Source organism: Pararge aegeria, chromosome 14 (assembly GCF_905163445.1).
Source record: "Pararge aegeria chromosome 14, ilParAegt1.1, whole genome shotgun sequence".
Lineage (NCBI taxonomy): Eukaryota > Metazoa > Arthropoda > Insecta > Lepidoptera > Nymphalidae > Pararge > Pararge aegeria.
The window spans coordinates 17915901-17935985 of record NC_053193.1 but is presented as its reverse complement, the minus strand read 5'-3'; the positions used below and the strand labels follow the sequence as shown (position 1 = coordinate 17935985).

General features: G+C 38.2%; 1 protein-coding gene across 6 annotated transcripts in view; it reads right to left on the bottom strand.

Annotated features, from left to right (window-relative positions):
- Nucleotides 1–20085, bottom strand: part of LOC120629086 (epsin-1) — a 50890-nt gene that overhangs the window by 13872 nt on the left and 16933 nt on the right. For 5 of the 6 annotated variants that reach the window (XM_039897831.1, XM_039897836.1, XM_039897833.1 and 2 more), the window contains 5 exons: nucleotides 13091–13180; nucleotides 5050–5341; nucleotides 3131–3303; nucleotides 2034–2230; nucleotides 1210–1263 (listed from right to left, as the gene is read on the bottom strand). In XM_039897831.1, coding sequence (XP_039753765.1) covers nucleotides 1210–1263; nucleotides 2034–2230; nucleotides 3131–3303; nucleotides 5050–5341; nucleotides 13091–13180 — 806 coding nt within the window. Of the gene's footprint in view, nucleotides 1–1209; nucleotides 1264–2033; nucleotides 2231–3130; nucleotides 3304–5049; nucleotides 5342–13090; nucleotides 13181–18853; nucleotides 18980–20085 lie in introns of those variants that run through there. The other variant, XM_039897834.1, reaches the window with a different exon arrangement.

Below are 20085 nucleotides of genomic sequence, written 5' to 3'. Positions count from 1 at the left end.
TTTGGCTACGTTACTCTAAAAAGCCAAAAAATATATTTATAACCCCACCCACTACTATCTTCTATCTATATAAAATCAATATCTGTGTATTTAAAACCGTCGTAGCTTTAGTATTACTTCTTTCATCTTACTTACCTATTAAAACCATCGAGGGGCCTCTATTGGAATAAAGAAAAATTGGACTTTGAGTTTGTTAGTCTCACAAAAATTCGAAAATGGCGCTACCAATTTAAATTCCTCTTAATTGAGTATTAGTGATACTTTATACCACCCTTCTAAATGACCCCGGTTTGGTTTGTCATCTGATGCGTTACGACACTCTAATGGGAATCCAGCTCATGGGTTATAGGGGAGAGGTAGGTGGAAGATTTCACCACTGCAGGTGGCTTAGTGATTTTTTTAAATAATTAAGTGTTAGATTGATCGATCGCTAAAGCGCTAAATGCATTGTCTAGGCATCCATGCAGTCTATAATAGCCAATCATATATTATATATGGCGTATACATTTTTCCGTAAGCTAATAATATTTTTAATATTAGTATTGGATAGAAGCCGGCGTTACTTTGCGGAAATCCATGATGTATTATGAAAATTAAGCTTAATTTGCAATACTTCACGAAAAGTAGGAGAATCTTTATATTGTTATTTAAAATTTCTTTAATACTTCTACTGCACACCTATACAGCAAATAAAGCTTAATTTTAATTTTCATAATATAATAATATTAGTACACTTCGATATTTTTAACATCGCCGTCGGGGTCTGAATTGAATTTTGATAATTGCACTATACCAAATGTTTGCAATAAACGTTTGTACTACAAATACAAATGTTTATTAGGTTACTAAAACTGGCTGTTTTGATGTTAGTAATTAAGAAACTGCTTCAGAATCTTTTATAGAGGATTCATATTTTTTGAATATATATTTTTTTATAGATTTGTACATACTTTACATTTTAACTGATATATTAAGTCTGCCAGACTGAATATCAAATTGTCGTACAGGTAGTATAGACTCTGTTTGTTTGTTTATTTTGACTTTATAGGCGCATCAAATGCTCATAAATGTTTTAACAACGGAAGGGGAATCCAGACTTTGTTTGCGAAAAGGAAATCTATTCTAAATAAATCCATCTCAAAGGTGATAAATAAATATATATGAAGTGACGTGAAAATTTTTCGTTACAACTTTGCAGGTGATACTCACTGGAGGCCATACTGTGACTGACTGATGGACAACTGCGGACGAAGGTCGTCTGTTCTGTAAAGAGAGAAACATTGCATCAAGAGCAATAATGGTATCGACCATATATACTAATAGTATATACAACGTATAACAGAATTAGGAAATAAGATTAAAGTTCGCATAAGTATATTTCATAAGGAATCACTGTAAACATATTCAATCAAAAGAAGCATATTTATTTTTCCATACAAACGAATTCAAAACATTCTCAATGTTTAAAATTCAAAATTCATTTATTTCAAGTAGGCCTAATTTATAAGCACTTTGGAAAGGTCAAGTCAGTCTTTTTGTAGTGACTCTACAACCGGTTCGGAAGGCAGAATCCACTGAGAAAAGCCGGCAAGAAACTAAGCAGATTGTTTTTTTTACTTTTTACTTATGACAACCCTATTGAAGGTAAAAGACCGATGCGCGCATAGCACCTACGCTACGCGCGACGCGAACCTAATAAAGTTACAGGAGTCACATGATTTCAATTACAGTACTTAACAATTATTCATTGTAAAGTCAACATCTCCTGAAGACGCTCCGGTTTCGGAGCGAAACGTACGTAGAGGGTACATTGCCGAAGATCTGTCTGGTGTGGAGTATGAGGATTGAAGAAATTATAAATTACACTATACATATTCTCCTGCTGTTCGCGGGGTATAGCAAAGTAAGCTTAATTTTCATAATCACATGATTTCAATTTTGCATGTGATGTAAGTGTGTGTTGCCGTGTGCCGAAAACCGAAAAAGCGCGAAAAGTATTGAGTAGGCGAGTGCTGCTGGTAAGGCGCACTCACTGGAAGTCGTTCTGCGACTGGCTGATGGCGAGCTGCAGGCGCACGTCGTCGGAGCGCCGGCGCCGCTCCTCGCGCTCCGCCTCCTCGCGCGACATGGCGAGCGCCAGCTGTAGCTGGAGTTCCTCCTCGCCGGCCGTGAGCGGGCGCGCCAGCTCCGTCTCGCGCCCGCCCGCCCACTCCGCCGGCTCGCTGCCCAGCTGCGGGGCAGAGCACCGGGTCACTAACTTCAGATTAACTAAATAATAATATTCGAGCTATGATTATGGTATTGAGAGTGGGAGTGGCTGCGGTTGTGGCTGCGGTTGTGGCTACGGGAATGGGTGTAGTGTGGGGGTTGCAGTGAGAGTGGCTGTAAAAGTGGCAGTAGGAGTGGCTACGGTTGTGGCTACGGGAATGGGTGTGGGAGTGGGTGCGGGGGATGGAGTGAAAGGGGCAGTGGGAGAGATAGTATTAGTACGTGTGACAATGGGTGTGGCAATGGGATTGGTTGAGGCTATAGTTGATAGCAGATGTGGGTATGGCAGTGCGAGTGGGTGTGGTAATGGCCGTGGCTGTGGGTGGAGATATAGGAATGGCTGCGGATGTAGCTGTGGCAGTGGGAGAGGCTGCGACTGTAAAAGTGAAGGTGGGTTTAGCTATGTGTGTGGCAGTGGGAGTGGGTGTGTCAAAGGGGAATGGAAGTAAAGGGCAATCGTAAAGTCATTTACGCATATGAAACTCTGTATCGTCTTAAAAAAAATGCATATTAGATCCATTTCACTGCGTGCCACTCATTTTAGGGTCGCAAATCCTGTACTTGCGATTTTTTATTTTACAAACGTTCTGTCAAAAGCCCGAGCTAAAGGATTATAGGCAAGTTAGTTAGTATTAACTAACTTGTGCGAATAAGATCAATTTTAATTTAATGTTTGAGAATTTCGTTACTTCAATCTTGTACTAAGGCTGCATAACTTATACTATTAAAGTGGGTGCTTTTAATTTAATGAATGTAGCTATCACCATCGCCTTGCAATAATGGTAAAATAATGTATTAACGCTTCATAAGTGTCTTTGATAAGTCAAAATTTTGAATTAGAATATGAGCAAGTGGTACAAACCGCGGGGTAGGTGGGGCTGGAAGGCGTGTCCAGGGCTCCGTCGCTGCCGAACGCACTGGCGCTCTGCGCGAACCGCTGTTTGGCCTTGAGCGCCCGGGCGCGCTCGTTTTTGAGCCTCTCCTCATCTTTCAACAGGTTCACCAACTGTTTCGCTTTCTCTCGAACATTTAGACCTGAAATGACAAATTATGATACCTAAATACTCTTGGCTTCAGCCAAAATGCAATCAGACAGGTTCTCTCGATGGCGTTATCCTCGTGAAATTTAAACGAACATAAAAACCACGAAATTAACGAGGCAATTATCAAATCAATATCAGTTTGATTATTTTAACAAGACTGCTAAAAGAATGTTTTTGATATAAACTTAAATGTTTATATCGTTGCTTGCTTTCAAATACTTGGCTTACAGCATACTAATCAGGTATTAAGTAATCAGGTAATTTACATGATTTGATATACTCTCGACTAATTATTTTGCTTTATTTTGGATCGCTCATAATATGAGTACACTGTTAAAAGAGGACGCTGAACAATGTCGAGCTTGGTGATAGTGTCGTGTCTGTTTATCTATTACCAAAATATAAAACGCCTACAAAAAAGTGTAATTGAATACTATGATAAATAAGTCATTATATTGAAAAATATCAACGTGGCCTCACAGAGAAAATAATGCTTAATTTCCTACAATCCACGAAAACCAGACACATCTGCAAAATTTACAATTCGAAATTTCTAGGACTTTTAAGATCATAATCTCCTGAGAAGTCTGCGTACTTAACGCAGACTTCTCAGGAGATTTTGGAATTTATTAGAAATCGCGCCACACATTAGCTTGATTTATGTCACGGTAACATTGTAGTATTATTGTGGCACTCAACAGATAGGAATCTACTTAACATAGCTCTTAGACCACAATGGCAGAGCTAACATAATATTAGAATGATAAGGCTGTCCCTCTATGTAGCGCTAAACACTTCTTGACTATAAATTGTCTGACCCAAAGGGTACGAAGTTTGTCCGTACGTAAAAATGACTCCTGATTAAAGACATTGCCTTCCCGAGAAACTTGTCAAAAATAGTGCGCACTGACCTTGAATCTAGCAATGAAATGCATTTAATTGCCTTGTTTAAGGCAAACGATTTTATTTATCATTGATTCCTCTTTCCATATGCCTACTGGAAATCCCTGAGCGTGAGCCTGAGCCTGAGCTATCCCAAATTAATAATATTTACGAAACAAAAGTTAAAATTTAATACCACAAATAAAAGATATGATAAAAAAGTAAATCGGTAAATAAATAAATTTAAATTCAAATTCAAATTCAAATTCAAATTCAAATTCATTTATTTCAAGTAGGCCTACTTTATAAGCACTTTTGAAACGTTAAGTATGCATGTTTGTGTGACTCTACCACCGGTTTGGAAAGCAGATTCTACCGAGAAGAGCCGGCAAGAAACTCAGTAGTTGCTCTTTTCCAACATTAACATTTACAATCATTTTGCTATCTTGCGGGAGATGAGAGCGAGGCTGGCTGCTTCCATTCTACCTTGTCATTGAGGAATTCATCAAATGTATAGTAACCTCGCTGTACTAGATGCGTTTTTACACATTTTTTAAATGTATGCATTGGTAGGTCAAGAATTTCCTTAGGAATCATGTTCTAAAAGCGTATACTCAACCCCACAAAGGAGTTCTGCACCTTTCGCAGACGATATGCAGATATCACTAATTTATGACCGTTTCTGGTAAGTCGATTGTTAATTTCAGCTTTTGATTTATAAAGAGTAATGCCGAAATTAGTATATGCCTTTTACATCAGTCTTATAGCGAATGTAGCGTCATCTAGTAGCAAACGTTGCAGTTTCTATCTATGTTCATCGGCTATTGACTATTGGCTATCGACTATCAAGACTGACCTTGATCCTTCCCTTCCTCCATATACTGGAAATCCTTGAGCGTGTGTATGGCGAATATGTTCTCCTTGCATTGCATGGCCACCTTTTCACTGCCAGTCTTTATTAAATACTCCATGAGCACTAAGGCTTTGTACACGTGCCGCCAGTTCTTGCCGTGGTCGTTCAGGCGTTTCCAGATCATCTGCATGATCTCCGTGAACGCCATGACGTTGTATGTGAGGTCGGCGATCTCCGCCATGAGAGTGCTTGATGGGCCCCATGGGTCGTTTGAAGTTGCCTCGCGCACTTTGACCTGTAATGAAAGAACTCAAATATAGGACAGAACACTTGCCTCATAATCTTACTATTTAATTAAAAAAAAAACAAAATTGGTCTATTTCAAGTGGGCCTAGTTTATAAGCACTTTTGGAAAGTCAAGTCAGTCTGTTTGCAGTGACTCTACCACCGGTTCGGAAGGTAGATTCTACCGAAAAGAGCCGGCAAAAAACTCAGCAGATTGCTCTTTTCCAACATTTTACAGCTTACACTCTTCAGAAAACTATGAAATATACCATATTAAAAAAAGACATTCCAATTTTATATTTCAAAATCTCACCTTCCGATAGCGAAGGTTTATAACGATAGTCATAAAAATAAATATAGCCTGATTCATATTTCGCTTGAAAATAGCCCATTATAAGAACTGGGTACGTAATATATGATAATATAACAAAAAAACAGGTCGAATTTATCTATTTTAGGAAACTAGCAAGGAAAAATAAATTTCAGTGGAAAATATATTGGCAGTAATCACCAATTAAGGCAGTTCGTGAACCAAATATAGGCTAACGTTGTATATTTAAATTGGCGTATTAACAGAATGTAACCGAACAGGCGAGGATACAAACACGTGAGCGGACTGTAAACATGTTTTGTAGAATACGTATTTGTCGATTGGTATTCTGGTAAGATGGGAAGGAAATGAGATGCTTCCTCTTTGGCAAGTGCGGGACTTAAATCATTTTACTGCCTATTAGTAACTTCATGATATAATGTTACTATTATTCGTGGTACCTTCCTGTAACACTGTTGCACGAAGCATTGCACCGCGTTCAATGACGTCATGCAATGCGCTCTTGGGCAGAAATGCTCAATGGTATCTATTCCATGACGGGTGGACAGCATTGTTCCGTGAATTGTTGAGATACTCTGAGAATGACCTTTACTTCAATATTCGCAGAGTATCACTGTAGTACACTATATTAATATCATGTCTTGTATAATGTTTAATGTCATCTTTCATTCATTTGTCTTATAGTTATCCACTAGCAGACCCGCGCGAATTCGTCCGCGAATGAGCCGACTTAAAAAAATATTTGAATGTTGTGGTGGACTGTTTTATAGAACTTTAAAGAAACAACAATTCCGACAATTCAGATTTACTTACTACATACTTCCGTCGTTTGGCGTAACGTTTACCGTTCACGCATCGCACGCATCAGAATCTCTCAAAAAGGATACTTTTTGCAGTTTTTGCCCGAGATTCTACTATAAATATAATCCTAGCTAGATCGATTTATCGCCCCCGAAATCCCCTGTATACTAAATTTCATAAAAATCGTTGGAGCCGATTCCGAGATTCCAATTATATATATACAAGAATAGCTCGTTTAAAGATATAAGATAAATTATGTAGTTATATCTAGTTAGTGTAAGTGGCCCTGCCGTACTAACAATATGTTAAATAAATAAAATAAAAAAATGACTTCATTTTGATTTCACCTGATGGTAAGTGACGATGCTGTATAAAGCGGTATTCACGTTAGACTAACGTGTTGTGTCGGTCCGCGTGGTATGGGAATCAGAAGATTATCGGATTTTTTCATTGTCTGACCTGTAAGCCTAAGAGTGCTCCGATTTGAGAGTAAAACGTGTATAGTGAATGCATGTTGAAAGTCGTGTTTGTAGTGATGTGTAAACATTGAAGAAATTATAAATTGCACCGTGCAAATTTGACTGGTTTTTGCGGATTATAACAATATTTACTGTGTAAAAACTATTATTAATTTCTAATTATTTTGTACAGAGGCGTGCGCTTCTGTACAAAATAATTAGCCTAGAATGATGCCCCAGCGTCACGGTCCAAGGCGTAAGGTATATGTGAAGCCGGCGGATATAAGACGGAAGAATGTTAACCGGAAAGGAGTATAGTCGAACCATTTCCCTAATCGGTTTGCATGTGATAGCCACTGTTTACGTTTACAAAGTTTACAAAGACGTGCCGGCAAGCGATTTAGCGTTTCTGTACGATGCCGCGTCAATATTGATTAGGTTTAATTACAACAACTTAGGTTCAGTTACAACTGGCATACCCATAACGGGTTAGCCTGCTAGCGTCTTAGACAGCATCGTCTCTTGCCACCAGGTGAGATTTGCGTCAAGGGCTAACTTGTAATGCAATAAAAATAAGTAAATAAAAAAAAAAAATAAGTAGTACATAACGGAAACTTTAGAATCAGCTATTTATCCTCAAACTCTTGTACAGATATTCATCAAATATAACTCATATCAATTGCGGTTGAGCATTCCTTAAAAGTAACCACATTTAGTTTGCAACTATTTGGCCATAAGTTTTAGTATGACACACAACATATGGGGATAAAGATATCCGAAGCGGTCAAACTTATCATATCCTCTTTCTGCCTCGTAAACGCGAAGTCATGTCGACTTGATCATTTAACAAATATGTAGTGGATGGTTGAACTTTTCTCGGTAATCCCGGTAAAGAAGCAAGAAAAAAGGACTTATACCTTTCTCATGGGGTCTTCTTGTTTCTTTTTAAAAAAGGGGGGAAAACAATTATCTGGACTCGAACCGGGATCTTCCGGTTCCGGAACCGCCCGGTTTCCCAGCTGAGCTGTATAACATGGATAACGATGAAATTAACCTTCGAATTCAAATGGTATTGCAGCTGTTTTTCATTGCCTGAATACATGGAAAAGGTTTTCCTGAGTAAAAAGTAGTCAGATCTGCACAATACGGGATCGGATGGGTAACACCGGGTCGGGTAGCAAAAGATATATTTTTGTTTAATTTCCATGCTAAATTTCACCAAAAACGAGGAGTCTAGTCGGGCGGAACGCAGACGAACAAATAAACGTAACAGAAATACTAGTACACTTCCGCGTTTATAATATTAGTATGGATTACCTATTGCGTGGTTTAACGAACTATCCAGTACAATATCCAGTTGTATCCACGATCGATTACGTGATAAGAATATCGTTGGTTGAACCTAGGTTTAATGTAGGTCAGGTGTCGAGCAATTACCATAAAGTCTTAACTGTATTACCATAAAGTTCCGATGTTAATCGGACTGGTTCGAGCTTAATGGCAAGCAAGGCACGGAAGGTGTGCGAAAGAAAGCATGCTACCATTGTTTACCATAGTATTAAATTAACCAATTAAATTATTGAAGCTAGAAATTTTTGTAGGAGCTCGATAATCAAACAATTTCTTTATAGTATTAATTGATATACCAAGCAGATGGCCCTCCTGGAAAACCATCGACTATAAACAGAGCAAAATGGCGTAGGGCTTTCAAGGAACACGTCCTATAAATTGCCGCGCAACAACTGCTGAGTTTCTTGCCGGCTTCTTCTCGGTAGAATCTGCCTTCCGAACCGGTGGTAGTCACTACACACGTACAGACTTGACGTTTCAAAAGTGCTTGTATGAGGCCTTGTTGAAATAAATGAATTTTGAATTATTGAATTTTTTTTTTAATACATCCATCAACCTGAAGGCTAGGTGTTAAGCCTCATATGCCTATCATCATATCGTCAAGCAATGCTGCTTGAGGGCAGAAATAAGCGTGGCGATGGTACTTCCCCGGATGAGCTCTGTTACAAATAACTATGCTACTGCTACGCATTGGGAACGTTCCCAAAAACGGGATTCCTCGAATTACTTGTTCAAGGTTACCATGTCTTGGAACAGTATACCAAAATTTTAAATTAAGCAGACCTGTGAAAGCTGGCAATGAACTGACAAACTCCTGAACTGATATTATAGCTAAGAAGTAAGTAAGAACCATTTCGATCACGTGAGCTTTGAAGAAAAAAACGCAAGGTAATCGGTCCATTCGCTTTCGCAGAGCTACAATGCTACACACAGATTTTATTAATTGCTTGTTGAAGTTTAAATATTGTAGTAAACATGGACAATATTTTGGATCAAACGAAATTATTCGTTGGTATTAATTTTGAAGTTAGTTTGTTTCTCTAGAAAAAAAATAGCCTATCTTACTCTCTGTCCTTTCAACTAAATCTTTGCCAAGAATCAAGTTGATTTGTCGCTTAGGTAAGACGTGAAGGAAGGACAACAAACACACTTTCACATTTATCATATTAGTAAGGATGAAATTTGATTTTTGTAGATATGCCTGGTTCCACAAAACATTAATCTTTGACGTCTTCTATAGAATTATTATTCGATCGAACTAATTCGTTAAACGTTAGCCATGAATCAATTTGAGATAAGATACAGATGAGTCATCCGTCATGTGAAACATTGTATAATCATCATCAGCCCTTTTAAGGAAACGAATGTGCATATTGTGACACATTGCTGAGTTTCAAAAAAGGTAACAACAATTCCGCGAAAGGCATCAATACGTGGAGAAAGTTACAGCTATTATTTCAGAGGTCATAATACAGTGACGTTTTCTATAAAATCGGCAATTGGATTTTAGTTCTTATTAATTGTTCATTGTAAAGCCAACATCTCCTGAGAATACTCCGGTGTTGGGAGTGAAACCTGCGTAGAGTAATTGCGGAAGATCTGTTTAGTGGAGAGTACAGATTCTCCTGCTTTCCGCGGAGTAAAGCAATCTTGACAATCGTTTTCGTATGGGGAATAGGCCCACCAAAAATTATGAGGTATATTAATGAATCGCATGTTGATTTGTTCCTTATATTACCGGAGTAGCGAGAATACTTTTCCGTAAGTAAGTAGGTCCTGAACGTTAAAATAGTGTATTAGTGGCTTCGGCAGTAAACAACATTTTACATACGTGAAAACATGTAAAATCATTGAAGACTGAGTACAATTTCAAAAGAAACCTGAAGTTGTCTGACTGACAAGTGTCGAGTGTAAGTGAAATAGACAAAATACACGAATGTCAATTAAAGTATGGTGGATATACGACACTCTGTATCACGATAAATTTAATCTGTTTTATAATATTATTGATTGTTTCACTTTTGTTTTAGTTATTAATAATCATATACTTAAATACTTTTATTAATAATTAAAATATTTTATTTATAAATATAACCTAAAATAAACTATGTAAAACTAAATAAAATCTAGAACGTCTTCCAAACCACCGCAGCGAGGCACAGTTACTAAGATGCTGGCAGCATTGCCCCTTTGGATGGCCAAACTAATTCGTTGGCCAAGGTCCGCCAAAAGAAATTGCCCGGTCTAGGATCACCGGTAGACTCGATAACCCTTTTCGATAATTCTTATCATATACTTATATATATTTTTGACATTGGTTCTACATTGTGGGTATAGTTCGATTTTTTATACTTTACTTACAATTATAGTAGTATTAAATATACTAGAATACTAATTATAGAAGAATACTTTTCTAGGCCTTGTCAAATGCCTTTCTATGTGTAAACTGTCAACAATAAAATTCTATTCGATTCTATGAAATGATAACAAAAATAGCATTTAAAACTATATTTTCGTGGCATCTCTTTTTACATATTTATAGCCAATATTTTTCAACACTATCGTAAATTATTATATATTTCGTTTAATTTTTTTTCAAATTGTAAAAACGCCTTTGATATTAATATGAAATTGACCGAAACAAAGTAATAAACGCCATAAATTAGTAAATTACTTTTGAAATGATTTCATGTTCAATTTCGTGTGCGTAAATTTCAAAAAGAATTAAATTGAAGAAGATTCTTAGATTCTTCATATGTTGGTGTACACAACCTAAGCAAAATGATCTAGAATGTTGCTGACAAAGCCGACATTTTGGGAAATACCAAGGGTAACTCTATCAAGGGCACTCTTTGGCTTCGGATCAATTGTCTAAATATTTAATTCAACTGGCTACCCCCGATCGCTATCGCTTATGGCAGACGGATTATGTTTCACCTGAAACTTCGCACTAATTAGAATCGTCCTTTTAATCCGGATTAACTAGAAGTTAGAAGTTTGAACCTTTTTTAACGTGCCGCGTGGTGAAGGCAGATCAGAATACAGTTGTACCCTGCTGCGGTGTCGTACGAGGCGATATATTCTATAATGGAGAACTGGCAGCAGAGCCTGCTGTGCTACTACTACCATACACTGCAAGCACCGACCTGTCTGCCCAGCGTGGTGATTATGGGCAAACCCTTGGGAGATTCCTTTCGTCCAGCAGTGCACTATTATACCAGTTTTCATTTAACCTTGGAATCGCCTTCGTTATATGTCTAGTGATTTAGGTGATGCCTAGAGAAAACAAACGTTTCACGAACTCAAATGCGATGTCTACATTAGATATTGACAGCCGATTGACGCAGTGGGAAGCGACCCTGCTTTCTAAGCCCAAGGCCGTGGGTTCGATTCCCACAACTGGTCAATCTTTGTGTGATGAACATGAATGTTTTTCAGTGTCTCACTTTTCTGGGTGTTTATCTATTTGTTATAAGTATTTATGTAGGTATATTATTCATAAAGTTATTCATCAGTTATCTTAGTACCCATAACACAAGCTACGCTTACTTTGGGACTAGATGGCAATGTGGCATGTAAACTGACATTTGACTGATAAAAAATTATATCCATACGAAAAATGGAAAATATGACAATAGAAACACAAAACACGACACCTTGTGGCAAGAACCATACACAAGTTAGGTTATATGAGTTGCTTAGTGAAATTCGATCGGTGAAAGGTAAATGTATGCCTAGGAATCTTCTTTGATTAGGCGTTACTTACTTAGGCATTGCCTTATCAGTCATTCGTGAAAATGGGCATTACTAACTAGTAAATGTCTATTACTAGCCAAACGCGCCCTTGTTTATTAGCTCATCCAGATTATCTTTGTTAATGACAATATTAGCTGTATACACTACTAGCTATTCCCCGCAGGTTTAACCGCGTTAAGTGTCGTAACGAAATGTTATTAGAGCTTACGAGACGCACGGCTACTGTATTGATTTATATTTGGTAAGGAATTTATATTATACTATTGGAATGTCCTTTTAGTTTTGAATTATTTTCGGTATATAATGCGTAGACACTTTTATGTAGAGACCAATATTCTTGTAGAAGTGCTGCTTATATTTTTGTAGTAGTGCTAACGCATGTCTTAGTCAGCGCACGTGAATAAAGAAGCTCGGATTTTTATTCTTTTTTTCACAACTGGAAAAATGTTTGTGTGATGAAAATGGATATTTTTTCAGTGTCCGGGTGTTTATCTGTATAGTATTTATGTGTATTATATTCATAAAAATATTCATCAGCTATCTTAGTACCCATAACACAAGCTACGCTTACTTTGGGGCTAGATGGCCTAGTGCGTATAGTCGAAATATATTAATTATTTATTTATTTATTCTGTCTTAAAACAGTGTTATATTTGTACTAATAGTTGAAAGAATACACACTGTTTACAAAACTATTGTATTCATTACAAGTGCAATATATACAAGTACACGTTACAGACCGTATTGAAGCAGCATGGTGCCAGAGTTGATGATTGGATAAGATAAGAGCTATGCAACGCGAGATCTATCTGAGATCCCCAGCCACTATCCCGGAAGTCCTTAGCAACCTGGGCGGTATGCTAGGATTCTGGAATGGAGCTTGGATGGCTGGAGTAGCGAGCCACAACGGGAAATTTCAACGTACAACAAGCGAACTGCTTACGTGCGGAAACTGCCCAGAGATACGAGTAAGAAGAAGATAAGAGCTATACGATAGGTGATGTGGCTAACTACCCTGGCCACGTCACAGGTGGTTGCTTGAACGTAGGTGATGAATATTTACCTGGGCATCTGAATAGTTGTGCGCGAGGTTTTTAATATTTCTCCTTAGGCCCGCCACGTTTACTTGCATATCGTCCCGGGAGCGGGGCATCTGTAACAAATAACGAGAAACTTTAACTAAGTAAATACGATTTTTTTTTTGAGTACAAAAAATCCAGGAGCCGAAGTGCATCCGCTGAAGCGGGCCTCATTACAAGATAGATGCGAATTTCGTACAGCATTAATCGTGTCATGAATATCACGCTATGTTAATAATTTACGACGAATGTGTTTACTTACTATCCTAATCAAGATAAAACAATTTTTTACTATGCAGGGCGATTTTTTTTTCTCAACAACGCCGAGGTCCAGGGATTTTTGTTGTGTATTTCCTTTCAAATTGTTTCGTACTCAAATGATCGATGAGTTCCGAAGCTAAAGTGGCAGCGTCGTTACGCTATTCGAGATAGCAACCCCTAAGGTATGGTAGTTTCGCTCCGTGCAATTGGGAAATGCCATGAAGAAACCTGATTTTTTACCCGGCTTTAATACGGCAACGTCAGCAGTCCCACCTGTTTATCTATTTATTTATTTTTTAATAAATAAATATACTACGACAACACACATCGCCATCTAGCCCCAAAGTAAGCGTAGCTTGTGTTATGTAGGTACTAAGATAACTGATGAATATTTTTATGAATAATATACATTAATATTTAAATAAAGAAAAATAAATACCCAGACACTGAAAAACATTCATGTTCAGCACACAAACATTTTCTGGTTGTGGGAATCGAACAGAAAGCCGGGTCGCTTCCCACTGCGCCAATCCCTCTTATTAATGAAGTTATAGTAATAGTAAAATATTTCGTTATTGAAATAGGCCAAAAGATGGTACTTTTGATACGTACATTTAATTCGTAAACCTAAAGTTTCAGGTTTCAGTGCGAGGGTTGCAAACGTGCCCTGGTCTGAGAAGAGGCCCACAACAAACTTAGCCGGGTGTTTTTTTTGTTAACACCATAACACATCACGTGATAACGTATGCAGTAAACTTGGCGTAACAAACGTGTTCGAAAAGAGCAACTACTGAGTTTCTTGCCGGGCTCTTCTTGGTAGAATCTGCTTTACGAACCGGTGGTAGAGACACAACTAACAGATATATTTGACCTTTCAAAAGTGCTTATAAAGTAGGCCTACTTGAAATAAATGAATATTTGAATTTGTAACGTTAGAATACTTTTCACACTTCAACCGACGCGACGGCTACTTCCAAATGCCAGAACGTGACAAATAATGCGCAACTACTCTCAACTCTACATTATGTTTATTAATAAGGGGATATATGTTTATCAGCAGGTACGCCTATGTTTGTCTCTATATCTCGAATATCTGCGCAGGTCATTAGCTCTTGTTAGGTATAAATAAAAGCGTGACGTCGCTCGTGCCGTGCTTTGTTTACGCGCACCGAAATAACACGAGCGGCGTTCGCGGACCACACTCTTGTCTTTGTGTGGGAACATCATTGCACGTCTTTGTATGCTGCGTTAATGCAGCAACCTTCGTTGGATCGGATCTTTGAACCCAACTCTCATTTTCTACGTTCTACTAGTTATGAGCTGTCAGCATTTTTTAAAAGTCTTCCAAGCGCTGCGTACATATTTAATTAGGGTACGTTTATAAAATACGTGAGACGTTTAAGGGGGGAGGGGGTCGAGTTAAATCTCATTTAATCTTACTGTGGAGAAAGTGGGGGTCTCGGCAAATATCACGCAATTTTTTAGCTGACTGAATATATACCTACTATTTTGGCCCATTAAATCCAGATTATACATGCTTAAGATCTTAAGCGTAATCGTAATACGATTAAGATCAAAGATCACAGAAAATTAAAAAAAACACCCTAATTTCTGGACACCCCCTTACGTATCACCACTTCGGCCAAGCAGGAGTTTAGGTCACGACAGTATTTCCCTTCAAGTTGAATTAGCATAGTTTCAATTCTTTTCCTAACTTCAGAAAGAACACTAGATTACTTATAACATGAGAAAAAATTTGTAATTTATATATTTTTGTCAAAGATATACATAAGAAACGTTAGTGCGTTCTCCGTAAAGTAGGTATACACTTTAAATTCTCTAGTTACGGTCTATATATTTGGAGACAATAGTAGATCTACTTCATCATCAATATCCACCCATTAGCCGCCCACTACAGGGCTCGGATCACCTCTGAGAACGAGAAGGGTTAATGCCGTAGTCCACCACGCTTGCCAAGTGCGGATTGGTGAACTTATAAAGAACTCTTGCGCATGCAGAATGTTTTCCTTGGCCGTTACAGCAGGCCTTATTAATAAAGTAGGCCGTATTCTAAGCCCGTTTAAACCCCGTCGCAGTCACTGACGAAGGCCTATCCAAACATGGGAAAAAAGTCTCGTTTTACAAACACAATGATATAAACAAGAATGGCGGCCAGCGCTTCGTGATAATATCCGGCGCGGAATAACTCGCGTGGTGAGCATAACGCTTTTTCCTTATGTGGCGATTTCTACCAGTCTCCTGCTGCAAGCCGCTTTAAGGAATATAGCTTCGAAAATTCCACGGGCATAGCCATACACAAACACACCCGCGCACACACATCCACACGCGCATACACACACATAAACATACCATATACAACAAGACACACTACTCAATCGTTTTATTTTATAATTTTATCTTGTCTTTGCTATGGAAGAGTTAGGCCTAGGTACAGGTATTTTGATGCTTACTAGGTCTCCAGAACATGTATCATTTACAATGTAAGAAACGAAATAAACGATTTTATTTTAATATTTTATTATAATTGTACACGGGACAAGCGTTTCAGCAAACTTCAACAGTTACATAGGAGACTTTGCAAGGAATATTCCACGCTAATCCTTCTATTCGTATACGAGAAGCAGAGTCATGGACATAAGCGAGCGAGCTTGTAAATATATCGTTCCATGTATGCAGATAATATGTTATCGCGTAATGCGAAGGTGATATCTGATAATAAAAACAAAGGCCAGGTTTGATCGAGTACATTGTCCCAAGTCTTATTATTTTCGTAATTTCTCTTCTACCCGGAATTCTGATAAGCCGAAATTAATAGGCGTGGGTGGGGCGGCCATAATATCTCCCACGGTACCCTTGGAATTATACAGATGCGATGTATACTACCGATCCACACCTGGCCAGCTTGGCCGACTACGCCGTAAACCCTTCTCACTACGAGGTGACCCATACCCTGTAGTGGGCTGGTAATGGGTTTATGACGATGATGTATACACCCCGATGCTATGTATGTGCCTTGTGGTGACGGCAGATCAGAATACAGTCGCCATCCTTCCTCCAACTGCAAAACGCTTCGTAACTATTGATGGTATTTCAATTACGTAACGGTGCAGTTCTTTCGGTGCGCAGTACGATGGTACAAAGGAGATGGTTAAACCAAATCGAATAGCTCCTGAGTACACTCTTCGAAATGCGTCTTGTAGAATACCGCTAGACAGGCAACCTTGCGACGGTGTTCAAGACTTTGTAATCTACTGACTATAGCGTCGTTGCCAGCGACTCATCTAGCCCGACGATCCACCGAATCCAAAGCTTAGCTTGGTACAAGGTTAGAAGCTATTCCGGCGTGAAGAAGCACTTGACTTTGTTGAGTATGCCAAGTTTTTTGCCAGCAGTTTTAGCCTTGGATTCGATGAATTGTACACAAAACGTAAAGTCAAATCGCTGGGCTGTATTTCTTTACGGTAGGGTGCTAACAAGCCACGGCCAAAGCCTCCCAATAGAAAAGAGATTGCATGTTTTCCGAAGCGTCCACGTGCAGTAGATTGCGGCACTTAGGTGTTGAGGCCTTAAAGCGGCTCCCACCAAGGCAGACATGTACCTACAATACAATTAAGGGAGGTTTTAATCTGAAATCGATACCGTGGAAGCCCACAGCGTCGCTGTTAGGTTTCTACTGTTTACAGCTGACCGCTCTTTTAGATGGATATATATATTTTGAATTCAATGTTCTAACAAATTAGGGCTTGATTGAGCTCTCACCTGATAGTAACTGACTATGCAACCAAACTGGTGGCGTTCCCCTATTATAGCCGGCGACAAACTCACGTCTTTTGAAGGCATTTATATCGTCTGAGGGGGAAGGATACCATACCTTGTGGGTTGCTTCCCCGCATCGCGTACCGACACTGCCACTACAGCTTAGCAACTCATCGACCGCTTATTTGGGTTTAAAACAATACGGGAATCGTCTCAGGACTCCTAATTATAGACACAGCGCCACGAAGTATAGTCGATATATAAAGAGGTCAGAGATAAAGAAGAAATGTCACAAAAAAGAAATAATTCAATTTTTGATTTGAATTAGAATAGAATAGAATTTGTTTATTTACCAGAACAACACAAACAGACTTACATACGGAGTAACTTAAAATTTTGTACTCAATTATTAATAGCTTAAGTCTATGATGTGTTGATAAAAAGGTTCTGACTCAGCTTAATTGAAATTTGTGAAATTGAATTGAAATAACCGCGTAAAATGAGCCCGTAGTTTTATATCGGTTTCAAAAGCTGTGTACTGACTAGAAAGGTCATTGGGGTAATGGAAACTACTCTTCTCTAATGTGCATGTGTGATGGTAAAAAAAGAAAGGCCTAATGACAAAAACTAAATATGCTAATGTAACAATAATAGCGGGTTCCTAAATCTCTTTTAAAATTATTATAACACCTTAGCTCTGCATCAACTTGCCTACTATTGTGAGAATGTGACCTTCTCTGCATGAAAAGTGACCGCACTTTTCATTCATACGCATTCATAATATTAAGAATGGCTTATTTTTGCCATTCGTCTAATTTGAATTGCAACCCAATGAAAGGCATAAAATAATATCCTACATAAAAAAGTCATAGAAAAATTAATATAAACGGAACGGGCTTGTTCAATATAACATATCGTTACGACCTTAACTTAACGCAAGTGAAACCGCGGGTAACAGCTAGTCCTATATAATTTCACAGCAATTATATCGTATCAACAAAACTTGAAAAGAAGCAGATAGATTAACTTGACATTTTTGCACTTTTCATTCATATTTGAGTGTTTTACTGAGCTTCTTTTATCACAAATTCCCACGGGAATTATTTATGAAAATTAATATAATCATTTATAAAAAATTGTGTTCACTATGTAATATTAACACGTATGAATTTCTAATTCGGTCATATTTGTAACCGACTTCAAAAAGGAGGAGGTTCTCAATTCGTCGGGTTTTTTTTTTAATTTATGTTACCCGATTACTCAAAGACGCCTGAACCGATTTGAAAAAATCTTTTATTTTTTAAAGGACATACTTTCCAGGTGGTCCTATTTAAATTTTATACAAATCGGACGAACTGTTATTAAAAATCAAAAATAATGAAACCCAAAGTAGCAAATTTTTGGCTGTAAAGTTCATTATTTGGCGTGCGTAGAAAAGTATTGATGATACGTAAAAAATATGTACTTCATGATTAAAGTACTCATCATTACCTACAAAAAAGTCCACGAGGGAATATATCTAACATATTTAGGTCACAATAGTGGCCTTTGAGTTCTAAAATTTAATTAGGTATATCGCCGGTAGAAATAAGTATTTTTTGCTTTGTAGTTCCTGAGCGTATGTTAAAGTCGTTTTTTTTTTAAATTCATTAAAACCACATTATAGTTTGAAGCAATTAGGTATATAAGTGTATTAACATCGTACTCACAAAACAGACATGGTTATTCCTTTTATTTCCCCCACGAAGCTACAAAATCACGCACATGTCAATGTCACTGCCACTATACGTAATGCCACTTCAACTACCGAACCGCTGGGAGGGTGAGGGGGGTGTGGGAGGTCTGCGTGCCGACCGCGCCTCACGTGTGATAGCAGTCTGCCCTTTGTCGTAATGGGGCTTTACACTGCATGTTTACATTGCATAGGGGGTATGTTAAGATGCATGTCCACAAGGCAATAATATCTAAGATAATAAATAAATACACTACGACAATACACACATCGCCATCTAGCCCCAAAGTAAGTGTGTAATAGGTAATGAGATGAATGACGAATATTTGTTATAGATAATGTTTTATAAATTCAAATTCATTTATTTCAAGTAGGCATATAAGCACTTTTGAAGTAAAGTATGTCTGTTTGTAGTGACTATACCAACGGTTCGGAAGGCAGATTTTACCGAGAAGAAGCCGGCAAGAAACTCAGCAGTTGCTCTTCTCTTCAGTTCTATATATAATGTATTATACATACATTCACGTTCATCACACAACCATTTTCCAGTTGTGGGAATCCAACCCACAGCCTTGACGGCCGACTGGCGCAGTGGGCAGCGACCCTGCTTTCTGAGTCCAAGGCCGTGGGTTCGATTCCCACAAGTAGAAAATGTTTGTGTGATAAGCATAAGTGTTTTTCAGTGTCTGGGGGTTTATCTGTATAGTATTTATGTGTATTATATTCATAAAAATATTCATCAGCTATCTTAGTACCCATAACACAAACTACGCTTACTTTGGGGCTAGATGTCGATGTGTGTATTGTCGTAGTGTATTTATTTATTTATGTATTTAGCCTTGAACTCAAAAAACAGGGTTGCTGCACACTGTGCCAACCTTTAACTTAACTTGAACTTTAAAACATGCTGAAAATTAGTTGGACTCAAAAGGTTACCAATGAGGAAGTCTTGCGACGAGTTGGTTGTCAGCGCGAACTTTGGAAGACCGTCAAAAAGAAAAAAGTTGCTTATCTGCATGTGCTTCGGCATGATAGATACAGGCTACTGCAACTGATAATGATGGGCAAAGTTGCTGGAAAGAGACGCATCGGTCGCAAGAGGAAGTCTTGGTTGCGCAATATAAGGGAGTGGACTGGGATCGCGAGTGCCGCCCAGCTGTTTAGCCTCGCGAGAGAAAAGGAAAATTATCAAAAACTGACGGCCAACCT